General features: G+C 37.3%; 1 protein-coding gene across 1 annotated transcript in view; it reads left to right on the top strand.

The window, feature by feature from the left end:
* Nucleotides 1–24,982, top strand: part of ITSN1 (intersectin 1 (SH3 domain protein)) — a 222,442-nt gene that overhangs the window by 81,630 nt on the left and 115,830 nt on the right. Inside the window, exons 6-12 of the mRNA XM_012657331.1 lie at nucleotides 3,904–4,083; nucleotides 5,357–5,453; nucleotides 9,427–9,527; nucleotides 14,804–14,867; nucleotides 17,725–17,862; nucleotides 19,602–19,717; nucleotides 22,741–23,003. Of these exons, the coding sequence (XP_012512785.1) occupies nucleotides 3,904–4,083; nucleotides 5,357–5,453; nucleotides 9,427–9,527; nucleotides 14,804–14,867; nucleotides 17,725–17,862; nucleotides 19,602–19,717; nucleotides 22,741–23,003 (959 nt within the window). The remainder of the gene's footprint in view (nucleotides 1–3,903; nucleotides 4,084–5,356; nucleotides 5,454–9,426; nucleotides 9,528–14,803; nucleotides 14,868–17,724; nucleotides 17,863–19,601; nucleotides 19,718–22,740; nucleotides 23,004–24,982) is intronic.

The following is a 24,982-nucleotide window of genomic DNA, read 5'->3' as shown; positions in this document are numbered from 1 at the left end:
TTTGGGAAATGGCTGAATCTTGGTCTAGAGTATTAAATGTACATAATGAGCTTGGAAGGACTCATCTTGTAATACTGGTCAGCAAGGAAGCTATCAAAAAGAATATAGGGTGATATCAGAAGTTCTCAGAAGCTAACCTGAAGAGGCTGACCTTGGCCAAAGATAGAACAATTTGAGCTTCAAAAATGATAATAAGTGCCATGCATTAAAACTCAAATATTCTTAAATGTACGACTCACTAATGATACTTATTTAAAAAATTCACCTTAGGAGACTCATAGAGAACCAATTCATTATTTTGAAAACAGGTAAAGGAAAGAACCAAGCATTTATCATACTTTTCCTGCATGAGCTATACAACCAAATAGCCAACTAATATATCCTCATTAGAAACACCTCTTTATAAAAGTACTCCAGTTAATAAATGACAAAGGGATGGGAAAATTAGAACATCACTATTTTGCAATTCTCCATAAATGAATAAATATAGGCATTAAGCATCAATGACTGCTAAGATCACAAAAAGACAACTACATTTTATGTGCTTCCTGTAGTATTGCCAAAGAGATCCAACCTGAGTCTGATGCAATCTTCAGATCTATCTGCCTGTTTGCAGGAAATACAGATAGAGGAAAATGTTGAAATGTACCCTGAAGATGCAATCAGCAAAATCCAGACTGTGAATCTCTACAGGTCATATGACCCAGGTCTTTCAACAGATAAATTGTAAGGAAAAGAAAGCAGTGGAGAGGGGCCTGTAGATTAAAAGAACCTGAAAGACATTTCAGTGATGCGATTTCTGACCATGCCTGAGTGAGATCTGCAAAATCTTCCCCCAAGGGCAGCTATAAGGCTGGACAAAATTGACAAAATAACCATTCCAGTGCTCTGGAAGTCAAACAAAGATATATAACTATCTGAGAATCATTTGTACTTGAAAAGCTGCTGAGCTTCAGGTATGAATAGTGGGAAAAGCAGAAATCTGTGGCATTCTTTCCTGGGCATGTTCCTACCTCCAACCCTTCAACTTGGTTAATATGGAGGGGCAGGTTGTAAATACTAGCAGCCTTGCTACTGTTATTGAAGGGGACTTACTTAGTTTGGAGGTGGAAATAATACCTGTGCTCAGCAGCTTTGGCGGTGGAAGTGACAATCTTGGCAGCAGATGAGCAGGTAGGGCCAATAGCTCTATTAGCCTGAAGTTGTGGTCATGGCTAGGGCAAGTATATTCTTGGTTGAGGTAGTAGACATGTGAGGCTAACACCAGGGTGGGCCTAAGCCAGCAAAAACTCCTGACCAACCCTCAAGCTACACGCATGTACAGAGGATATGTGAAATGGCCCTGAAAAAACTCGGGCAGACATTAAAATGGTCTGAACTTTGAGTACATTTTTGTGTTGACTTACAGATTGATTGGCAGAGAAAGAAAGCCTTACTGACTTCAGGTGTTTAAGTATAACTTCCATCCAATTATTGGCCAACTACTATGCTATGTAGATACAGGGACAAACCCAAGCAAGCCAGCTTTAAAAATAGAAACAAGAATTTGTAAAATCCCAACTGAGCAGAGCCATCAGGGGCTGCACAACATGGGGAGGATAGATTTTTCAGATTTAGCCCATGTAAGTTCCTAAATAAAGATAAAAACAACCTTTGGTTGTTTTGTTTGATTTTCCTTTGGGGGAAAATCAGGGACAAAGTAGCCAAAATACATTATCTAGGATGTCCATTTTCAGCTATAAATTATGAGACATTTTTTAAAAAACAGGACAGTACAGCTCACACTCAAGAAAGGCAATCAGTAGAAACTATCTCTGATCCAGCTGTCAGATTTATTTAGCAGACAAAGGCTTCAAAGCAGCAATTATGTTCAAAAAACTAAAGAAACTAAAGAATTAAGAGAAAATATGACAATGAATCAACAAATAGAGATTCTCAAAAAAAAAAGATAGAAATTACAAAAAAGTACAAAATGGAAATTCTAGAACTGAAAAGTACAATGAACAGAATGAAAAATTTACTAGAGGATCTCAACAGCAGATTCAAGGTAGCAGAAAGCTGAATCAGTGAATTTGAAGCAGCATCAATAAAAATTATTCAGTTCAAAGAATTTGGAACAAAAAGATTGACAATAATTAACAAAGTTTCACAGAATTGTGGAACAAGATCAAATACACCAATATATTAGTACATGTCATGGGTATCCTAGAAGGAAGATAAAGAGAGAAAGGCGCAGAAAAAATGTTTGAAGAAATAAAAGCCAAACACTTCACAAATTCAGTGAAAACCATTATTTTACACATTCAAAGCTCAGCAAACCTTGAATAAGGAAATACAAAGAGATCCATACCTAGACACATCAGAGTTAAACTATGAAAGCCAAACACAAGATAAAATCTTGAAGCAAGGGAAAAACAACTCATCAAGAAGAAAAAAAAAAGCCAACCAAGAATTTTATATTCAGCAAAACTGTCTTTTAAAAATGAAGGTGAAATGATGACATTTTCAAATAAACAAAGACTGAGAGAATTCATTGCTACCAGACCTGCCTTAAAAGAAATATTAAAGCAAGTCTTTCAGGATGAAAGGAAATGATTGGAGATGGTAACTTAAATATATCAAAAGAAAGGAAGAACATCAAAAATGATAAATATAAGCCAGGCACAGTGGCTCATGCCTGTAATCCTAGCACTATGGAAGGCCAAGGTGAGAGGATTGCTTGAGCTCAGGTATTTGAGATTGCAGTGAGTTATGATGATGCCACTGCACTCTACCAGGGGCGACTGAGACTCTGTCTCAAAAAAGAAGATAAATATGTATGTTAATTTGAAAGACCCTATAAATCTATTTTTTCTCCTTTTCTCTAAACTTTAAAGGATACAAGATTATATAAAATAATAACTCTAACCCTGTATTTCTGGGCTTATAGCATATATAGACATAATGTGTGTGACAGTAATAGCACAGAGGAGAAAGGGCACTGAGCTGTTTTTGTGCAGAGTTTCTATTAGAAACTCCGCCCATGTTAGAAGTAGGTTATGATAAATTCATTATCAGTGTGGAGATTTTAATCCCTAGAACAACTACTTAGAAAGCTACTTTTAAACAATAATAAAAAAAATCAACAGACGAATTTAAACACTAAAATATATTTACTTAACACAAAAGAAGTTTTAAAAATTGAGACAAATAAATAAAAAAGAAAGGAACCATTTTTTTGTTGTTCTATCATTTCTTCTTCACATACTGGTTAGAATACTTTTTTAAAGAGATACTTCCCCCTCATCAGATGTCGGGTTACCCTGAGGTACAATATATATAGGAAAGGCAGGTTGAATATTTGTCCCCTCACGTTTCGTTTACTAATCGATTGCCTAGCATCCTCCCATGATGGCCAGCTGGGATTTTGTTTGTTTTTAAATATCATTTTGAATTAGTGGATTTAACTGTATTTAATGCCTTTAAGTCCTCTACATTTATTCTCATTGATCCTCATCTGTTTGATTCCTCTTCAAGTTGGGTCTTGAGTCCTTTGATGTGATGATCCTTGACATAATTTTTGACACTCTTCAAAACGATTAATCTGAAACCATATTTTATTTATTTATTTATTTTGTCTTTAGTGGTTTTTTATAAAGGATACAACTCAATTATAGCCAAATGGAGGAGAGGCATAGTCCAGGTATTGGGGAGGACGAAGAGCTTGCACGGCCTCTCCAGGCAGGACCCTCCCAGCACTTTCATGTACGCATTCACCAACCGAGCTCTCTGAGCCATATTTTAAATGGGAATATATTACATCCAGAAAGTGATTTTCTTCTTCAAGCTGTACTAGGTTAATTATCATTAAATGCAGAAACGTGATCGGAAGTGAATTTTCTTGGGATTTTTTTTTCTTCATAGGTATAGGAGGTATCGCCAGCATGCCACCTCTTACAGCTGTTGCTCCAGTGCCAATGGGATCCATTCCAGTGGTTGGAATGTCTCCACCCCTAGTATCTTCTGTTCCCACAGCAGCAGTGCCTCCCCTGGCTAATGGGGCTCCCCCTGTAATGCAACCTCTGCCCGCATTTGCTCATCCTGGTATGTGACTTGCTGAAACCATATACTGAATTTTTACAACTTGTATTTTGCTGTTCATTATTGTTAAATCTTTTGTCTTCACTTTCTGATTATATTTAAATGATACTTTATTCCAGAGGAAAATATCTTTTTTTTTTTAACTTAATTTCTCATTTTTTTACAACATATTAAATGGGATGTACTAAGGTAGAAAGAAGGAAAGAGAATGGAATTATAGATTTCTAGGTAGAATTATGTGTGGAGCAGGGGGAAGAAAAAGAACACTGTATATTATTTTATAGTATTACATGCTTGCTTAATTGAAAGAAAGGATTTAACAGTTACTGGTTTAATTAATTTCATTTTGAGACTTTATTCAAAGTCTTTTTTCCTTTAGTTAATAGAAAGCATAAACTATAGATGTAGGTAGCCTTAGTCTAACAAATCTTAATGAATTCATATCAATATAGAAAATATTTTTTTAAAAAGTACTTTGGATATGTCTGAGTAAATTCAATAGCATTATATTTGAAACATTTCTGTGTCCGTAGCCCCCAAATTTGTTATATGTATCAGGATATGTCTCTAAGTTATAGCCAGAGAATCTAAATATACCTCCTTTTTTTTTTTTTTTTTAAGTCACATGTAGTCCATCTTTCATGTATGACCCCAACTGCAGCTAAAAAGGGTGTGAAGTTGATTTTCCAGAAGTGTCAGTGAATCCACACACTCTGAGTTTTATTTTCTTTTGTGGCCAGTTGCAAATGTTGCAAGATGGCAGGCGAGGGTGAGGGAATGTGGCTGAGGCTAGGAGTGTTTTTTTTCTGACACAATTAACCAGCCCTAATGAGAATCAGACACAAAAGCTGACCCTCCCTAGCGTCACATGTTATCTGGCCAAGACTGCTGTCTGTGACTTTTTGGCTCTTACATCTGGAACTAATACTTCAGCTCCTTCAGTGTGCAGTTAAGAAAATGCTGTTTTATATATTTAAGCTGTTATCTCTTTATTGAAACAGGTCCTATAAAATGTGATACTGAATATTTAATGAAGAGTAAAATTGTATGGATGTCAGCATTACTACTTAGGCAATTTTTCAGTAGAAAAAGTAAATGTAGAAACGTTTTTGGCAGGAGGACAGAAAGTAAGGAGGGAGTAGCTCTTTTTAAGTCCAGGCTGGTAAAAAAAGAGGAATTATTTCTGCTTCAGATTTGATTACTATGCATTCTCATTTTCATAAATAAGTTTATCTTTGTAGAATTAAAGTTATTCAACATTTATTTATTTTTACAGCAGCCACATTGCCAAAGAGTTCTTCCTTTAGTAGATCTGGTCCCGGGTCACAATTAAACACTAAATTACAGAAGGCACAATCATTTGATGTGACCAGGTAAGTTTGTTTGTTTTTAAATGGGAAGTTTGGTTAAAACCATTATCTGACTGACTTATAAGTTTGAACAAGAGTTAACTGTATTCTTTGTTATCTTCTTTTTTTGTAGACTTTCGTAGAGTGCGAATAATAATCTTCTTAATTCTGGATAACATCACTAGATTTTGTCATTAATGTGTCACAGGGATGACAGAAATCAAGGATATGACATTTCCTAAGAGGATAACAGATCGGGAGTAGTAAAATGTTTAAAATAGTAAAATAGAATTCTGGGGTAGAAGAAGAAAAATAAATGAACTATTTTGTGTTAATCATTTAGAAGTTTATGTATAACATTTTTTATATGAAGATTGGAGCCACAATTGGCCTTATTTTTAATTCTATCTCGGATAATCTCATGGAGTGTGGATTATTAGTAAAATCCTATTAAAGACCATTTTATAAAATGAATCATTCAGCTTAGTAAACAGTTCACAGTAATCAAATATGTGGCTCAATTTGGGGAAAGCTCATGTGACCTTTTTGCTTGTATTTTGGCCAACCTTGGTTTCATATTATCTTTCATTTTCTTACTTTCTTTTAACCCTAATACTGCCTTTGCATTCTACTACACTAAGATGAGAAATTAAGTCTCTTTGTAAACCATCTCAAAACTTTTGAAATGAAGGGGGATGTAAATGAAGATGATTCCATCTTTTCTGGAGTCAATCCTCATTAGAAATCCTTAAGTGAATATTTAGGAAAAACACTCAAATCATGTTTTCCTCTCTGCTTTCCCTCCTCAGTAATTATCAACACAAAATTTCTGTGGCAAATGTGAGGGGTTTTCTCCCGCACACCAAGCAGCAGACACCAGCTGGGTGTCCTCTAATTCAATTCCAACACTATCTACCTGGAGATAGCATCAGATCCCACAGCGTGAGGGCTCAGTTCCCCAAACTTCCCCTCCCCACCCAGATGCCAGTCACAAGTCCAGGCCTCTGGAACTTCCATGACCTCCTGTTTGGGTTCCATTAATTTGCTGGAATAGCTTACAGACCTCAGGGGAACACTTACTTGTATTTACCAGTTTACTTTAAAGGATATTACAAAGGATATAGATGAAGAGATGCACAGGGTGATGTATGGGGGAAGGGGCGTGGAGCTTCCATGCCCTCCCTGGGTGTGCTACCTCCAGGAATTTCCATGTATTTAGCTATCCAGAAGCTCTCTGAACCCTGTCCTCTTGGGTGTTTATGTAGGCTTCATTACGTAGGCATGACTGACAACCGTGTAGAAATGTAGTTGGGTAAAAAGGGTATGATCTCATACTAATAGACTAAGTGGGGAAACCTAGCAAGGCCTGTCTGTTCAGATTCTCCCTGGCCTCTCTGCGTGGCATTCCTTTCTGCAGGGTATAGGGCAGGACCCTGTCTGGAATGAGGGTCTTAGGACCCCCAATCAGATTACAGTTCTGCCTTGGACAGGTGAAAGGAGGGTACAAGGAGGTCAAAGAGAGGGATTCTGTTTACTGTAACAGGGCTGTGGGAGTTATATGAATCAGCAATCGTGGACGAAACCAATATATAATATCACAGTGAATCAAGTCATTTTCCCACTTTAAAGAGAAGAGCATATTGAATATAGTTCAGTCATGCATTCATTATCGTTTCAAAAACGATTTAAAGAAAATCAGTAACCTGAAAAGCACAGTGCCAAAAGCTTTATGCACATTAACTCGTTCTTCCCTATAAGATGACTCTATTATTTTCTGTTATAGATTAGGGACAAGCTCAGAGACATGTAACTTGCCCAAGAGAACATAACTCGTAAGTGACAGAGCTAAGAGTTGAACTGAGTTCTTCCTGATTTTGTTTTCTCTAAAAAACTTTATTTAATTGTGGTATACAGGTATTTGTGTTCCATTTACTTAAGGTTATACTCTTTTTTTTTTTTTTTTGAGACAGGGTCTTGCTCTGTCACCTGGGCTAGGGCACAGTGGTGTCATCATAACTCACAGCAGCCTCAAACTTCTAGGCTCAAGGGATTCTCCTGCCTTATCCTCCCGAGTAACTGGGATTACAGGTGTGCACCACCAAGCCTGGCTAATTTTTTCTATTTTTAGTAGAGACAGGGTTTTACTCTTGCTCAGGCTAGTCTCAAACTCCTGGCCTCAAGCAGTCCTCCCACCTCTGGCCCCCCAAAGTGCTAGGATTACAGGCACGAGCCACCACACCCTGCCAAGGTGTTACTCTTAAGACGCTTGAACATTTATTATTTACTTTGCCAGCATTTCATTAATCCCATTTGACCCATGACCACCTGTGCAATGGATATTATCCAAGATTATGAATGAAGAAGCAAGCCCAGAGAAGTTATATTCCTCACCCATAGTTTACAGCTTAGTTACATGGTAGAGCTGAGATTTAAACTTATATCATCCCACACTAAGTTCCTTTTTTTTCTTTTTCCTATACCATGCTGAAGCTTTGAGTTTACTCTGACTTTGCAGAAGGGATTTTGAAATCTGCCTTAAAATTGATTTGTGACATTAGAATGAATAAATAATCAGTTTTAGCAAACATTCATGCTATTATAACAACTGGGTTTTTTATGTTAATATTTGCCTTTTCAATAATTTAAATTTGTAGCCAGTTTTGGCAATGCAGTCTACCCAATCTAACTTTTGGGTAACATATTAATGAGTGTTTAGTCTATTTAAATTCTCAGAAATTTGGCAGAAAACTATGAGTTGATAAGTGTAATCTGGGACAACTTCTGTGTGTAACACCCAACATCCTGGCATGCAGGAGCAAGATAGTTAGCTTCTTGATGAATAGTCAGGAGTTGGAATCAGCAAAATGCTAGCTGAAAATGAGAGAGTTGTCACAGAAGTACACACAACAGAACAGATCATGGTAAGTGGTTTTTATTAAGAAATGCATAAAAATTGAAAAAGGTGAATTCATATAGGTACTTTTCAAGTGTTTGGGAGCTGTTTCCTATATTCAATGAACTGTATATATTAATAATAAGAGCATAGATAACACATACAAATGATGATTACAAGGTTCAATGTGTGATTAAAATTTTGCTTTTATTAATACTGTGTGAAATAGATATTTTTGGTGAAATGAAAGGGTGTTACTTGTAATCTGTCCTGAAAGGGGAATGCCATTTTTACTGTCAGCTCAGCCATTGTGTTTAAATTACTCGATTTATACATCAGACCCTTCACAAGCCATCGGTGCCAATGTGATACTTGTGTGGGCAGTGGCATCTGAGGAGCTAATCACTAAGAATGTCCAGACCCAGACTGACTGCCGGCAGGTGTTTCCTCAGGTCGGGGTCGTGGCACGTTGGCAAGGAGAGGCTGTCACTGCAGTATAGTCAGGAAAGCGGAGCTCTGTTGGTTATTGCTCCACTGATCTGCCGTGACCCTGGAAATGTTCTGTTTGCTCTTTGGGAAACTCTTTATTTGGAAGGAATTTAAACTTCCCAGAATGAAATAATCTGCATTAAAAAATGGATCCTGTATTTTGATGTATAGAAAGTTACACAATTTTGGAGAATTAGGTAGTTTTTTGTTTGCTGTCAGCGTTGCTTTTTAACCAAAAGAGAAATGTTCTAGAAATTAGAAATGCGTGAACACTACTAGATCACCTCAGTTTTAAGGAGATTTTTTTCATACTTTTATAGAACCTTTAAATTATTAAACTGTATATACTAATTTGAAGCAGCTACTTGGTCTGTTGTGTGTACCCTTGATTCTAGAAAAATAATGAGCTTATCTATTTTGAGAGAAATGTTTATAACCTTAAAAATGGGAAATATTCATGGCAGCAAGTTCAGAAATAGTGATTAGAAAATGAATGAAATGTTAAAGTTATATTTGGTTATCTAGAGAAGTTCTTAGTTTACTGATTTTAAAGACCTTCAGTAGGCTGTTCCTATGGATAATCCACTTTCTCTCCTTTTTTTTTTTTCCTCACAGTGCTCCTCCAGTGGCAGAATGGGCTGTTCCTCAGTCATCAAGACTGAAATACAGGCAATTATTCAATAGTCATGACAAAACTATGAGTGGACACTTAACAGGTATTTACAAATAAAAATTAATTTAGTGAAATATGATCTTTGTTCCAAATCCAACTTGTTTCTAGATACTGGGTCAAAGATATTTTCCAAATATCTTTCTCTATTTCCTTATTTTTCAGTAGTGTTTTCATCGTCTCTGTTAATTTGTGTTCTCATCTACTGGCAGTTCCTTCAATAGTTACTTTATTTTCCCATGCCTCATGCCTTTGCCCCATTGCCTCTCTCGGCAAAATGGAACATAGAGTAGGTATCCTCCTGTACGCTGAAAGCCACTGATATGCAGACCAAGGCACTAGCAAAATAACACTTCTGTGAATAAAAACTGGCTTCAAGTTCTCAAGCCCAGCTTTGTAGATGAACTTGAAGCTGCCTATGCATCAGGTCAGGGTTTGAGGCAATATGCAGGGTAAGAGGTAACCAGCTGGGGAGTTTGGAACATAGTTCACTCGCTGACTAGCCGGAGCTCACCACTTTGGATCTTATTTATCTATAAAAGGCCAGCATTATTTCAATGGATTTTTTTTTAAATAGTGATTCTTTTATCTATGTTAGAAGGGTAGAGAAGAATTTTGGGATACTATTTGAAATCTTTTCCATGAAAGGTTAAACAGTTAAAACTGATTAGAAAGTTTTAATAAAGGGAAATAGACACCTCTGCTGCGAACATTAAATGCTAAAGGAAAAACTGTAACTGTGTCTTTTTTTTTTTTTTTTTTTTGGGAAAGGGTTCTTTTTTTTTCCCGGGCTAGAGTGCTGTGGCATCAGCCTAGCTCACAGCAACCTCAAACTCCTGGGCTCAAGCGATCCTTCTGCCTCAGCTTCCCAAGTAGCTGGGACTACAGGCATGTGCCACCACGCCTGGCTAATTTTTTCTATATATTTTTAGTTGTCCGATTAATTTCTTTCTATTTTTAGTAGAGACGGGGTCTCGCTCTTGCTCAGGCTGGTCTCGAACTCCTGAGCTCAAACAATCCGCCCGCCTCGGCCTCCCAGAGTGCTAGGATTACAGGCATGAGCCACCGCGCCCAGCCCCTGTAACTGTGTCTTAACAAATATGAAAGGAAGGGAAAAAAGGGTTAATTTTCCTGAAGTGGGGAAGCAATGATATATAACAGAAAACACTTTTAAATTCTGATTCTTACTATCTTGTTTTTTTCCTGCTATTATGATTGCAGTTTTTAATTAAAAAAAATGTTTTTATGTTTAAAAATGTTGTAGTTGGATGAGACTTTGAAGGATTCTGATCTAATCTTGAACCCTGTCTCCATAAAGGATCTCAGCAGTGACCTCAAATCAGCTCATATTTGTATCTGAAGGGGTGAATAGTAAATATAGACAAATTCTTTGTACATCACACTCACTCCCTGCTAAATAGTAGCTGTCATTTTTATACATAGTGTGTAAAACCAATCTAGCTTATCCAGGCACTGAAGGAATATTTGATAGTATAGTTTGAAGTACTGTTTTGCACGGTCTATGCGATACCAGTGCTCCATGCAAACCCAGAACTACATTGCCAACAAATCTGAACATATTTCTTCAAAACATTGACAGTGTTTGCTGTGAGTTAATTAAAATAGTATTCACTTTTTTGCTACGACAGGGGGTCCAGTCACCATCTGTGGTGTATGTATCTTGCGTTGTAAACCTGTATCATACTCTTGCTTTATAATCCTATCTTGCTCCCCCTCAATAAATTTCACCTCATGCTTGCCTTTAAAAAAATAAATAAAAATAAAATGGTATTCAAATGCAACATTGATTGAGAAATTCTTTCTTGGTCAGGTGTGTGTTTTATGAATGAAATGCATTATCTATATCCCAGATACAATGAATGACACAGGCACTTGAACATTTTGCAACTTTTAAATATCTGAGGCAGAAAGTAAAATTTGAAATATACTGGAAAGAAAGCAGATTTTGCTATTCTTTATCTGCTTGATCCAGCAAGAATTTAAGGTGGGAGTTTTACTTTTGAACCAAACCTTTGTGTAGTCATGATGATGGGAATAAATAAAAGAACTTTAATTTGTTTTCCTTTTAGGTACTTAGGAGTAAATATACAGTGTTTTCTAGGCTAACCTAGACTGTTGATGGAAGCAGAGCTGATTTGTTGAGATGGATGAAATATAAAGGTCATTGTCTTGATCACAACTATAGAAATAATTCAGTGAACTCAGAATGGATAAGAGGAATATCAAGAAAGCTAAAAAAAAGTCCAAGTATATAAAGAAGCCCAAGTGAAATACATAATTTAATATTCTTAATCTATTGTTTTTCTTCATTCTTGATTTTATTTTTTGTGGGTTCTTGTTTTAAAGGACCTAAAAAGCATTTTTACAACATGCATGTAATTATAATTTCTTCATCTAGTGCAGTAGTTCTTAACCTTGGAGTTGGAACATCCTGGTGTTATGAATACCAGTTAAAGTATAGGAGTTGTAGATAATTTGTTTTGATATAAATTAGAGGAGAATCTTGGGTATCATTACTGGCATTCACATATGTTTTTGGAGTGAGGTGTAATTATCATTGGCTCTCCAAGAATTGTACATAAACTGCATGTAGTCTTCTAACACACACCCATTGTTAATGTACTGTTGGTACTTAGAGGGATTCCCGATTACCATTGTGATTTGTTTTCACATACTTCTTTTGGATGCTATCACTTCTGGCTACATCTGTAAGTGTGTGTTGTGGGCATAAGAATGCCATCGATTGGTCCCACCAGAAGAAGGCGAGAACCTCTGATCTTGTGATATGAGCTAGTCCACCTTAGGAAGTGAAGCTAACCCAACAGTGGCACTATTCAGCCCATTCATAATCTGGGTCGATTTAGCTGGCACATCTGATTAGGTGGACACTACCATTTTCCTTTACAACTCGATCTGTATGCTGTTGCATGCTCTTAAAAGAGGCAGCCTTATAAAATAGGGCCCATTCTTTAATTAAGATAATGTAAGAAGCTCTAGAATTCTGGTAATCCTGTTAATGCTAGCTGCTCTTGTCACAAGGTATTTTATTATCTTGTTACATTCCTAAACAATGAGTATGCTATTGGTTACTCATCTATTAATCAGAAAAGCTAAATTAGTCATTGTCTGAACTAAAGCATTAATTCCATATTCTTATCTCCTTTCCAGTCATACTTCCCTACCCAAACATAGGTGGCTATAGTGGAGTTTGTGAACTTAAGATTTCTTTTTATTCCTAATATTTCCTTATAAGCCAGTACTCCAAAACCAATATCCCTTTATATACATAGGTTTCCATAGGAGAATTCTGAGCACTTAAAGCTCAATTCTATGCTGTCCTGTTATGCTAGGATGCTATCTTAGCTGTTCCTGATCTATTTTTAACGTTTCACAACATCGCTTTAGCACAGAGTCAAATAGTAGAATTGCGGGAGACTGTTGTGATCTTCCGTGCAGGGATCAGCAAACTTTTCCTGTAAAGAACAAAATAGTAAATATTTTAGGTTTGCAAGGCATATGTTCTGTGTTGCAGCTACTCAACTTTGCCATAGTAGGGCGAAGGCAGCCATATTCATACTTAAATGAATGAGCATGGCTATTTTAATAGAACTTTATTTACGAAAACCAGCAGTGGGCCAGATATGGTCTGTTGGCTGTAGTCTGCCAGTTTGTGTTCTAGATTATTTTTCTCATTTCACAGATGAAGGAACTTTATTAATTGATTGATCGAGATAGTGTCTCACTATACTCCCAGGGGTAGAGTGCAGTGACATCATCATATTAATAGTTCATTGCAACCTCAAGCACCTGGGCTAAAGTGATCCTCCTGTCTTGGCCTCCCAAGTAGCTGGGGACTACAGGCATATGCCACCATGCTCAGCTAATTTTTCTATTTTTTGTGGAGACAGGATCTCACTATGTTGCTCAGGCTGATCTCGAACTCCTGGCCTCAAGTGAGCCTCCTGCCTTGGCCTCCCAAAGTGCTAGGATCACAGGCATGAGCTACCAGCCTAGCCAAACTTCATTTTAGAGAGCCAACTAATTTTATTAATGTCACATAGCATTACGGAATCAGGACTGGAATCCAAGTCTCCTAATATGCAGGTCTGCACAGCTAGTTCTTCACATTTATTGTTATCCTTTTGATCTGGAGTAGATAAAACATTAACGTTCTTTTATGTAGTTCTGAAGTGGGGAGAATTGTTACAAGTGTAAATTAAATCTTTCGCTAAAGTTTTGTTTTTGTTTTTTACTAACATAGGAAACGTGTTTTTTTTTTTTATTTCAGGATATTATGGGGGTACAAATGTTTAGGTTACAAATGTTGCCCTTGCCCCCCCTCCCCACCGCCAAGTCCGAGTTTCAAGTGTGTCCATCCCTCGGATGGTGCACATCACACTCTTTGTGTATGCATATACCTGTCCCCTCCTCCCCCCTCCCCCCTGCCCGACATCTAATAGATGTTATTCTTATATGTGCACTTATGTGTTGATCAGTTAATACCAATTTGATGGTGAGTACATGTGGTGCTTGTTTTTCCATTCTTGGGATACTTCACTTAGTAGAATGGGTTCCAGCTCTATCTAGGATTATACAAGAGGTGCTATATCACCATCGTTTCTTAAAGCTGAATAGTACTCCATGGTATACATATACCACGTTTCATTAATCCACTCGTGTTGATGGACACTTGGGTTGTTTCCACATCTTTGCAGTTGTGAATTGTACTGCTATAAACATTCGGGTGCAGGTGTCTTTTTTGGGAAACATGTTCTAATCCTGGCTGTGATGTTAGCCATTTGTGCAGCCTTGAGTAATCAACCCTTTTTTTTTCTTTTTAAAATCTGTACAATGAAACAGAAGAAATCCCTCTGAGGTCCGTTCCTCCTCTAAGATTCTCTGAATCTTCCTCAAATTTGTCTGATGATGGTCATGGTGGCGGCAGCAGGTGGGGGCAGTGGCAGAAGATGTTAAATTTAGACAGAATAAGTTTGAGCTTTGTAAATAAAGCCCAATACAAATAGAGATGGTGATCTGGACAAAATGCCAGGTTATATTTTGAAACTCTGTTCTTTCAAATGTTTAACAAAGTATGTGTCAGATACTTTGCTATGCTTTTTGTTTCTTCCCCTTTTCATTGGAGGTTAATTTCCTTTTTACAAAGCACCTAGGGTAATAGCAAATGTTTAAAGCACTGTGATTGCATGAGGTTGCATAGTGCAGGTGCACAGAACCCTGGTCTTCCTGTACGGTGAGTGTTTGCTGACTCATCTGTATATCTTTTCCCTGGTTTCTGTTTAGGTCCCCAAGCAAGAACTATTCTTATGCAATCAAGTTTACCACAGGCTCAGTTGGCTTCAATATGGTAAGGAATGAAAAATTCCTTGGTTTGGATAAAGTGGAAACTCTATTTCTTAGATTGGTATGGCCTCATGGGTTTTTAGATTAATTTTTATAGGGTTATATTTAGAATATGCTTAATTTTCAATGAGTTGTAGTGATTGCCTCTTTCTTTTTTCCCCTGTTGATTTTGAAAAATACAAAAGCAGAGAGATGAATACAGTGAATTCTCAAGAACTCATAACACAACAATTCTCAACTAATGACCAGTCTCGGTTCTCTCTTCCTTTTGTCCAATTATTTTAAGCCAAGTCTCAGTTGTTATATTATTTCTTAGCAAATATTTCAGCATGTGTCTTCAAAAGAGATAGGGATATTTTTTAACATAACCATAATGCCAACAGTCTACCTAAAATCTTCAGTAGCCATCCTTATCATTAAATTAATCAAGTAGTGTTCAAATTTCTTAGATTGCCTCAAAATTTTTCATAGTTTGTTCAAATCAGGACTGAAATAAATCTCTACTTTGTAATATTTTATTGATACATCTTTCAAGTCTCCTTTAATCAATAAAGCCCCCTTTATCTTGTTCTTTACTTAATTCTCTCCCCACCCCACAAAAAAACCCATAAAAACAAACCAGATCATTTGTCCTATATTTTCTTATTGGCCTAACTTTTGGTGATTGCTTCCCTACGGTGTTGTTTAATTTGTTCCTGTATTTCCTGCATATTGGTAATTAGATCTAGGAAAGGCTTCTCAACCTTGGCACTATTGGCATTTTGGGCCCAGTAAATCTGTGTTGTGGGGGACTGTCCTGTGCAGTGTAGGATGTTTAGTAGCATCTCTGGCCCCTACTCACTAGATGCTAAATGCCAGCAGCATGACCCCACCCCCAGCTGTGACTATCAAAAATGTCCCCAGACACTGACAAATATCTCTTAGGGTACAAAATCATTCCTGGCTAAGAAACATGAATCAGATTCAAGTTTGATTTTTTTTGCTTGTTTGTTTTGCCAGAGATGTTACTGTGTACTTTCATCGGGAGACACATAATTTCTTTATTTTGTAATACTTTTGAATAGCTATTGATGAGCATTGCCTAGATCCTATAGATTTCCTTACATTTAAATGTTAACCAAAATGGGTTCTTAAGAAGTGTACATTTTTAAATTATGTGTTAATGATTATGCCTAGAAAATAAACCTGGTCTATATTGCTCACATGCCAAGTTCATGATTTTCCTGCACATTGGTATAGTTGCTTTACAAGAGATCAAGGTCTAGTCCAGCTCCCTATGCCCTTACTCTTCCATTCTGCTTTGGCGCTAGAATAGACCAGTTAATAAGCATCTTGTATCTCTGACATATGCAGACTTCTTTAAGTCTGGGTATGTACGCGTATCCTAGGGCCCTCTGAACTGTAAACTTAAGATCTAACATTCGTGGAGGTCAAGTGACAGTTTATTAGGTTGTTCTCATGGTACCAGATTGTATTAAAATGTTTATTTTAGATTTCTCATTTATAACTTACCTTCTTTGGAAAAAACACTTGAGGCTTCTCCTATTAGAATGTTATTATTCTCCTACACACTAAAAAAAAATTTAATTAAATAATTTAGACAAGGGGAACAAACAAATATTAATACAAATTCTGACTGCCTTCTAATCTAATTTACTTAGGAGTCACTAGTGATGAGCCATGAAAAGGAAAAGAGAGTAAGGAAGAGCAGGAGGGGGTTTTCATTTCATTTGCATTTCTGTTCTGTATAAAAATGGGTGTCTAGCATTTGGGAAAGGCAAAACTAGAGGGACAGAAAAGAGATCAGCGGCTGCCAGGGACAAAGGGGAAAGGAAGGAGTTGACTGTAACATGTAGGAATTTTTGGTGGTCCTGACACTGTTCTGTATATCGTGGTGATAGTTACACAGTTGAATATGTTTGTCAAAACTTGCAGAATTGTACTCTAGGAAGGGTGAATGTTACTACATGGAAATTATACCTTAATAAAAAAATGTTTGTGGCACCTAAAGAAATTTCAGAATTAAGTAGAAAGTTTCTTAACTTTCGGCATTGGCAAAGCCAGTTTCTTAATGTGGCATTTGTCCAGTTGACATTCTAGTGAACAGATGTGTCATTTCTTCTTTCAGTGTCCAGAAGTTGTTAAGTAAAATCACATTCTTGGACTTGCTAGGAAAATCTGTTTACTGTAATTAGCTACTTGGGCAAGTTCTTTGTGAAGAATGAATGATTGAGATTGAATTTGGAGATTGAGGAGGAGGAAACACTTTGGCTACGGCTGTAGGCCATAAAGATGCCACCCTGTAGGCCTGGATTAGGGGGTGGCCAGCTATGCCCAGTGGGGCAAATCTGGCCTGCACCTGTTGTTGTAAATGAAGCTTTATTGTAAAAACAGCCACACCCATTCATTTGTATGTTGCCTATATAGCTGCTTTCCTGCCGAAAGGACAGAACTCAGTATGATAAAGTTTCTATGTCCGACAAACCGTAAAATACTTATTACTACTTGACCCTTTACTGATAGTTTGTCAGTCCCTGGTCCAAGGCATAGCATTTAAAGATACACAGAATATGAATATGTTATATTTTAAATAGACTTACAGGGATCGAGAAGAATATCATTATAATCGTGGCATTTGCTGGATACCGAACACTATCCCAACTATATGGAATTCTATCTTTGCAAAAGTTTGAAATAGGTATTGTTTCTACAAACTGAAGCACAGAAAGATTCAATTGGCCTAAGGTCAGAATAAGAAAACAGAACTTACTGAAATCACTCATGAAACAGAAATCACTCATGAATGGTAAAAAGCATGCATTTTCATAAAACTGGATTACAGTGAACTTTTTGTTGAATAGGAATCTTTCTGATATTGATCAAGATGGAAAACTCACAGCAGAAGAATTTATCCTGGCTATGCACCTAATTGATGTAGCTATGTCTGGCCAACCACTGCCACCTGTCCTGCCTCCAGAATACATTCCACCTTCCTTTAGGTAAAGAACATTTGGCTCTTGTAAGAAATTGTGTTCAGAGTATGTGAATTCCCAACTTGGCTTTGATGACTATGTATCTTATAGTGATTTTCATTCCTGGCAAGTAAGTGAAATATCCATGAATTAAAGAGAATCTTATTTAGGTTCTGGGTTAATCCTGAGCCCATTCTGTTCTTCAGAACACCTGTAGTATATTAGTGAAATAATGAAATAAAATATCAAAAGATTGTTGATTTTTGTACCAACCTATGTAATCAAAGCTCACCAGAAATTTTAGCAGCAGGTGTCAGCAGTGAAAAACAAACAGTATGAGCTTTATTTTTCTATGAAAATAAAACAAGGAGGCTGGGTGCAGTGACTCATGCCTGTAATCGTAGCACTTTGGGAGGCTGAGGCAGGAAGATTGCTTGAGCCCAGGAGTTTGAGGTTGCAGTGTGCTACATCATGCCACTGCCCTCATGCCTGGGCAACAAAGTGAGACCCTGTTCCTGGGGAAAAGAAAAGAAAAGAAAACAAGGAAATCATGCCTGTGAATTCTGCACATTCAGGAGTAACAGAAATGCTGGCAATGTAGAAATTTCTGTTTGTTTTTGTTTTGTTTTTGAGACAGAGTCTCGCTATATTGCCCAGGCTAGTCTTGAACTCCTGGCCTCGAGCCATCCTCCTGCCTCAGCTCACCAGTAGCTGGGATAACAGCTGCAAGCCACTTCTGTCTCCCACCTTTAATTATAATCAGGAAAATAGAGACAATTGTCTTGGTCTGAAACACAGTCTCAGTAGAGATGTCAAGAGAGTCCCCAAGGTCCAGTCGGGAGAAATCTGCCGTGACAGACACCCGCACATGTGCATGTGTGCACACCCTGTCCTGGACAGCACCATCTCCTGGCTTTAAACATAAACAATGAATATGAGGTCTTACAAGGGCAAAGAAAAACGAAAGAAACAAAGATAAGAATTTCTGTCCCAATTTCTTAAACTTCAGGGAAGACTGGGGCAAATGCCCCTAAAATGGAGAGATAAAGAGCTATCACTGTCAGCACATACATGGCACAGGAGCAAGTTGAGGAAACTGTGTAGAAAGCAACAAATGCTGAAGCAGTTTGCCTATAAAATCCCATAGCTGCAACAATCAGTAGGAAAGACATTTAGCACCTGAAGCAGATAATAAAAGCATAAAAAGAAGGATATGGAGAATTGTTGTAACAGAGCAAAGTTAAAAGTTTACAGTGAAACAAAGTAGTAAACTAAGTGATTTGTTTTAAGAACTATAAAGTATAGACATTTCATGTGTTTATTAAGGGATGAAATGCAGAGACTTTGTCATTGGAAAAGAGATGCTCCCAATTAGCTGAGATGCTGATCTTCCCTTGGAGGAATTTAAAATTACTTGAAAGGGCAGTGGAAATAGCAGCTAATGCTTATTGAGTGATCATTTTGTCCCAGGTATTGGTCTAACCACTTTATGATTAACTAATTCGGTCCTTTGGAATTGTCCTAATTTTGGTGGCACTACTAAACATTTTGAACAAGGCACTCAAAGTCTGATGATGTTCAAATATTCATTTTCAAAAAACTCTTTGTAAATAAAGAAGATCAAATCTTTAATTTTTCTTCACTATAAATGAAATTTGCTCCATGACATGATAAGATCTTTTAAAATTCTTTTTCATAACTTGTCCAGTTTTAACGAGACAGCTCTGTGTGAATCTCCTTTTCTTTTTTTCCCCCCACAACTGCAGAAGAGTTCGATCTGGCAGTGGTATATCTGTCATAAGCTCAACATCTGTAGATCAGAGGTTACCAGAGGAACCAGTTTTGGAAGATGAACAGCAACAATTAGAAAAGAAATTACCTGGTAAGGCAATCTTCATATTTGAGTTAAATCATTTTGATTCAACTAAATTAGAGATTTTCTATCTCTAAGGCAAAGATGGAGGTAAAAATAAATTAGCTTTTGACATTTTTGCTATGTTGCTTTAAAGGACCTTAGAAAGAGACACTTTTAATATACTTTTAGATTTATATCTGTGTGGAGAAATAAAAACATTATATACTCTGTTAATGTACCTGTGTTCTAACTTTTAACTCAAAATCTAATTACATACTGCTAAACCAAAATTGTATGTGTTATCTATAGAATATAGAACACTAAAAATTAGTAAGTTTTAAGGTGATTGCTTAATGCCACCTGTGCAGAAACAGAAAGTGAAATCACCTAATTGTTATTTTCTCCTCTTGTAGGAGAATTGGCAACTTCTTATTAGCAGGAAACTCCTTTGAATTTGATGTGAACCTATTTTACATTTATAATGATAAACCCATCATACTATTAAAATATTCTAAGGTGGCTATGAATTCTTAATGATGAGATGATAATGATACTAAGAAGCAAGTGAAATTTATTATGGATTCTTTTTATGTTAATTACTTTGTCATTTTGTTGCATGTAAAGTGCTCGGCAGTTAACTTGGTCTGCTCTGGACACTAGCTCTCCCAGTTTATTCTCTAAACTAAATTACTTTTTCGTCACTGATCAAATACTTACTGCAGATGTTCTGTGTGCAAGGCTCTGTGTTGAGTACAAGAAAGAACCTAAATGTTAATAACACATGGTCTGTTCCCTCTAGAAACTTCTAATAGAGTATGTAAGACACCCATATAAATAATCATTTAAGCAGAGTACATAAATAGGATAAATGACTAGAGAGTATTATAGATGTACAACAGACCTTACTTATGGTTGGTTGGTGTAGACTGGGAGGGACAAGAGGAATTAAATCTCTTTGGAAGAGGTCACAGTTGAGTTGAGACTTGAAGATGAATAGGATCACCACAGCTGGAAGTGCGGAACATTTCAGGTTTTGATAAGAATCGGAATGAAGTCTCAGTGGCAGATAAGGACAGGAATTCTTAGAATTTGGAATTTTCTTATTCTGTTGGTAGTAGACATTCATTAAAATTTTGAACAGGAAGCAGCATTATCAGAGTATTTCATTTGTACATTCATTCTTTCAACAGCCATTTATTGTGCGCCTCCTACATACTAGGAATAGTGCCAGATACTGGAAAAAATATATAAAGACTTTCAGAGTTTTTAACTTGAGATGACATTCACATAATATAAAGTGTACACTTCAGGGGCTTGGGCTACCATAACAAAATATCGTAGATTGGATGGCTTAAATGGTGGAACTTTATTTCTCAGTTCTGGAGGTTGGAAGTCCAAGATCAAGATGTTGCTAGGCAGTTTGGTTCCTGGTGAGAGCTCTCTTCCTGGCTTTCAGACAGCAGCTATCTCTTATATGGCTTCTCTCACATGTCCTTACATGGCATTTCCTTGGTGTGTGACTATAGGACACTCTTTTTATAAGGACACTAATCTCATCACAAAGGCCCCAGCCTCATGATCTCATATAACCCTAATTACCTCTCAAAGGACCTATCTCCAGATGCTATCACATTGGGGTAATTAGGGCTCCAACGTATGAATTTGTGGGAGAATGCAAACATTGAGTCCGTAACTGTGGCATTTAGTATACTGACAATGTTGTGTAGCTGCCACCTCTATCTTGTTCTGAAACATTTTCGTCACCCCAGAAGAAAGCTCCCTACCCAGTCATTCCCCACTCTCCCTTCCCCTCAGTCCCTGGCAACCACCAATCTGCTTTCTGTCCCTTTGGATTTACCTATTGTGGGTATTTCATATAAATGGAATCATACAATATGGGACCCTTTACATCTGGCTTTTTTCACTTGGCACAATATTTTTGATATTATTCATCTTGTAGCATGGATCATTACTTGATTTCTTTCCGTGAGGGAGGGACTTGCAGTTTTAAAGTATCAGAATAAAGAGGATGCTGCCTCCTCTGAAATCAACAAAGGTACAAGAAGAACAAGAAAACTAAAACATACTTGCCATCTTTGATCTCTAATCCTCGACTACAGCATATGAGGGAAGTCTGTCTAAAGCAGCGAAGCGAAACAGGACTGTGGAAAGAGGCCAAGGAAGGATGCTCACAGCACAGATCTCGAGGCAAAGCGAGAAATGACAGTTCTTGAACAGATTTAGATCAATGGGAAGGGATGCTACCCAGGCTGGCAGTGGGAGCCTCCCTTGGCTGGTATTAGTTGGTACCAAGGAGAAGCATGTGAGGCAAACACAAAATCGAATAGACACTGCCAAAGATAGTAAGGGACATGGAAGATGGGATTTTAGAAAAGGAATATACTAATAGTAAAATGAATATAAACAAGGACCGTCACCACTATCTAATTCGCAAGGATTACAGAAAAAAGTTATAAAACTGGGTAATTGGTCTAAAATTCATAATTAATGTTATCAAAGAAAGAAACTGAATTATCAAATAGAAAAAATTATTTACTGATTTTGATCTACGTAATGATTAGGGCATGTCTTGTTCTTCAGTGGGAAACATGGAATGCTCACCTTCTACCTCTGCTTTGAGACATCCTCTTGTTAGAATAGAAGACACGTCAGCACAGTTAGAAGCTAAGGAGAAGGAGAGGGAGAGATTCATGGTCCTGCAGAGAAAGGGGGTCAGTTGGTGAAGCAAGGTCATGGAGAAGGGAAAGGGACAGAGGAACGGGGAAGGAAAGGAGATTGAGTGATGAGTTGGAACTGTTAGCGAAAGATTTTTCTAGAAACAGCGTTTGGCGTGGAGGGGAGAGTATGTAAGCCGAAAGGTTAGGTGAGGACATTTTCGTAGTGCCTACTAACAAGGGGAACAGTCAGGAAGCTTAGGGAGTTCCAGGTTTGGCTTTTGTACAGGTTTTATACGGACCAAGAAATTTCTCCTTTGGAAATAGTATGTTGAAAATCATGACTTTCATAATTGATCTGTTCCTGTTTTAAAGTAACGTTTGAAGATAAGAAGCGGGAGAACTTTGAACGTGGCAATCTGGAACTGGAGAAACGAAGACAAGCTCTCTTGGAGCAGCAGCGCAAAGAGCAAGAGCGCTTGGCGCAGCTGGAGCGGGCGGAGCAGGAGAGGAAAGAGCGTGAGCGGCAGGAGCAGGAGCGCAAGAGGCAGCTGGAGCTGGAGAAGCAGCTGGAAAAGCAGCGGGAGCTGGAGCGGCAGAGAGAAGAGGAGAGGAGGAAGGAGATCGAGAGGCGAGAGGTGAGCAGCCACCCGGTGGTCAGTGCTCGAACTCCCCACACTCCAGTGATCTATTATTAAATAATAGTGGTTTTTTTTTTCCTTTTTACAATGAAGGAATTTTAGTGTATTCACAAAGTTGTGCAACCGTCACCACTATCTAATTCCAGAATATTTTCATCACCCCCAAAAGAAGCCCCTTACCCATGAAGTAGTCACTCCCTTCCCGCTCTTCCCCCAGCTCCCGGCAACCGCTACTTTACTTTCTATCTCTACAGATTTGCCTATTCTGGACATTTCTCACAAATGGAATCAGACAGTATGTGGTCTTTTGTTTCTGACTTTTACTTAGTATAATGTTTTCAAGGTTCATCCACGTTGTATCGTGAATCGGAACTTTATTCCTCTTTATGGCTGAATAATACTCCATCATATAGATATACCACATTTTATTTACCCATTCATCAGTTTATGGGCATTGGGTTGTTTCTGCTTTCTGGCTGTTGTAAATACTGCTGTTATGAACATTCATGTACAAGTTTTTTATGTCACAGTCTTGTTACAAATCACTGATACCACTTAAGTGTTTTTCCAGACTATTGTCTCTATATTTATATACCTATATAAAAATAGAAAGGTTTATATGGTGGGGAGCATGGGGGGGTTGTCTACTTTTTGAGCCACTGTAATGGTTATAACCAATTATATTGTTCTGTGACTTTTTTTTGTACACTCTTAAAAATATGTCTGGGAAATCCTCCTGTATTCTATGGAAGGCTTCATAAATTTGGTACCATACCTGGATAGGGGCCAAGCTAATCTCTTGTCTGCCTTTTCAGTTTTAGTATGTTGCTACCAAAGCAAGCATGACTCTCTCATGTGAATGAAGTATACACATGAGGAATTTTTCTTTATAAGAAAATAATAGTTCTCTTTCATCTCCTGCTGATTGCTTTAGAAAGCTTATAGCCATCAGCTGCTTTTTGGTCAGGCAGATACACACAAATACTAACAAGATTTTAATTTCCAGAGTGGACAACCAAAAGATAAAAGCCTTCTCTTCTTCAGTGTAAAAAAAAATAACATTTTAGAGTATTTATTCAGAATTATTTAACAGACATTTACCATGTGCCAGGGGTCATTTGTCCCTGAAGATACAGTTGTGACTAGATACTACTCCAGGACCTTATAGTGTAGTTGGAAGACCCGTAAGTGAGAGAAAATTCCAATAAATAGTCCCAGGTACTCTGATACGGACTCTACCAAGCAGTCACCAGAGTCAGTGGGGAGGAGAGCTGACAGTTCCAGAGAAATTACTGAAGCTTAGTGGTAAAAAGGAAATGAATGATTAGGGAGGTGGAAGTCGCAGATTTTTAAAAGAGACTTTTTTTTTTTTAAAGGATACATAATAATTTCTCTTTTGAGGGAATAAAATCAAGTTTTGTTTTTATTCTGGGAGGATTAGTTTTAGTATACTTGATACAGAAATTTTCCCTCCTCTTTGCGAGTCAGTAAATAAGAAAGAGCACTTTTATTTAGCACATTATGCACTTTTGAAGGCATAAACAATGGAATTCCATAAGTTCTAATATTTGCCAGCAGAGTAGAGTGACTATAGTTAACAGCACTGTATTATGTATTTCAAAATACCTAGACCAGAGGACTAGAAATGTTCCCAACATACAGAAATAATAAATACTTGAGGTAATGAACACCCTGAATACCCTGACTTAATCATTACACACTGTATGCATGTAACAAAATTCCACATGTACCCTATAAATGTGTACAGATATTTGTGTCAGTAAAATGTTTTGTAATAAAATGGAATTCGAAGGGTGAAATAATCCTGTCAGTTCTCTTCTGATGTAAATACAGTAGTTCTCTGTATTCCCTTTTCCATAGAAGGAATAATGTATTTTATAAAATTCTTTTTGTTGTTCTGTAATGTGATTTCTTGTAATGTTTAATAATATTTCATCCCTAAAAGGAAAGACTTA

Source organism: Propithecus coquereli, unplaced genomic scaffold (genome assembly GCF_000956105.1).
Source record: "Propithecus coquereli isolate 6110/MARCELLA unplaced genomic scaffold, Pcoq_1.0 Scaffold54, whole genome shotgun sequence".
In the NCBI taxonomy this organism is placed as follows: domain Eukaryota; kingdom Metazoa; phylum Chordata; class Mammalia; order Primates; family Indriidae; genus Propithecus; species Propithecus coquereli.
The sequence above is the reverse complement of the archived record's forward strand: the minus strand, read 5'-3'. Positions and strand labels throughout refer to the sequence as shown.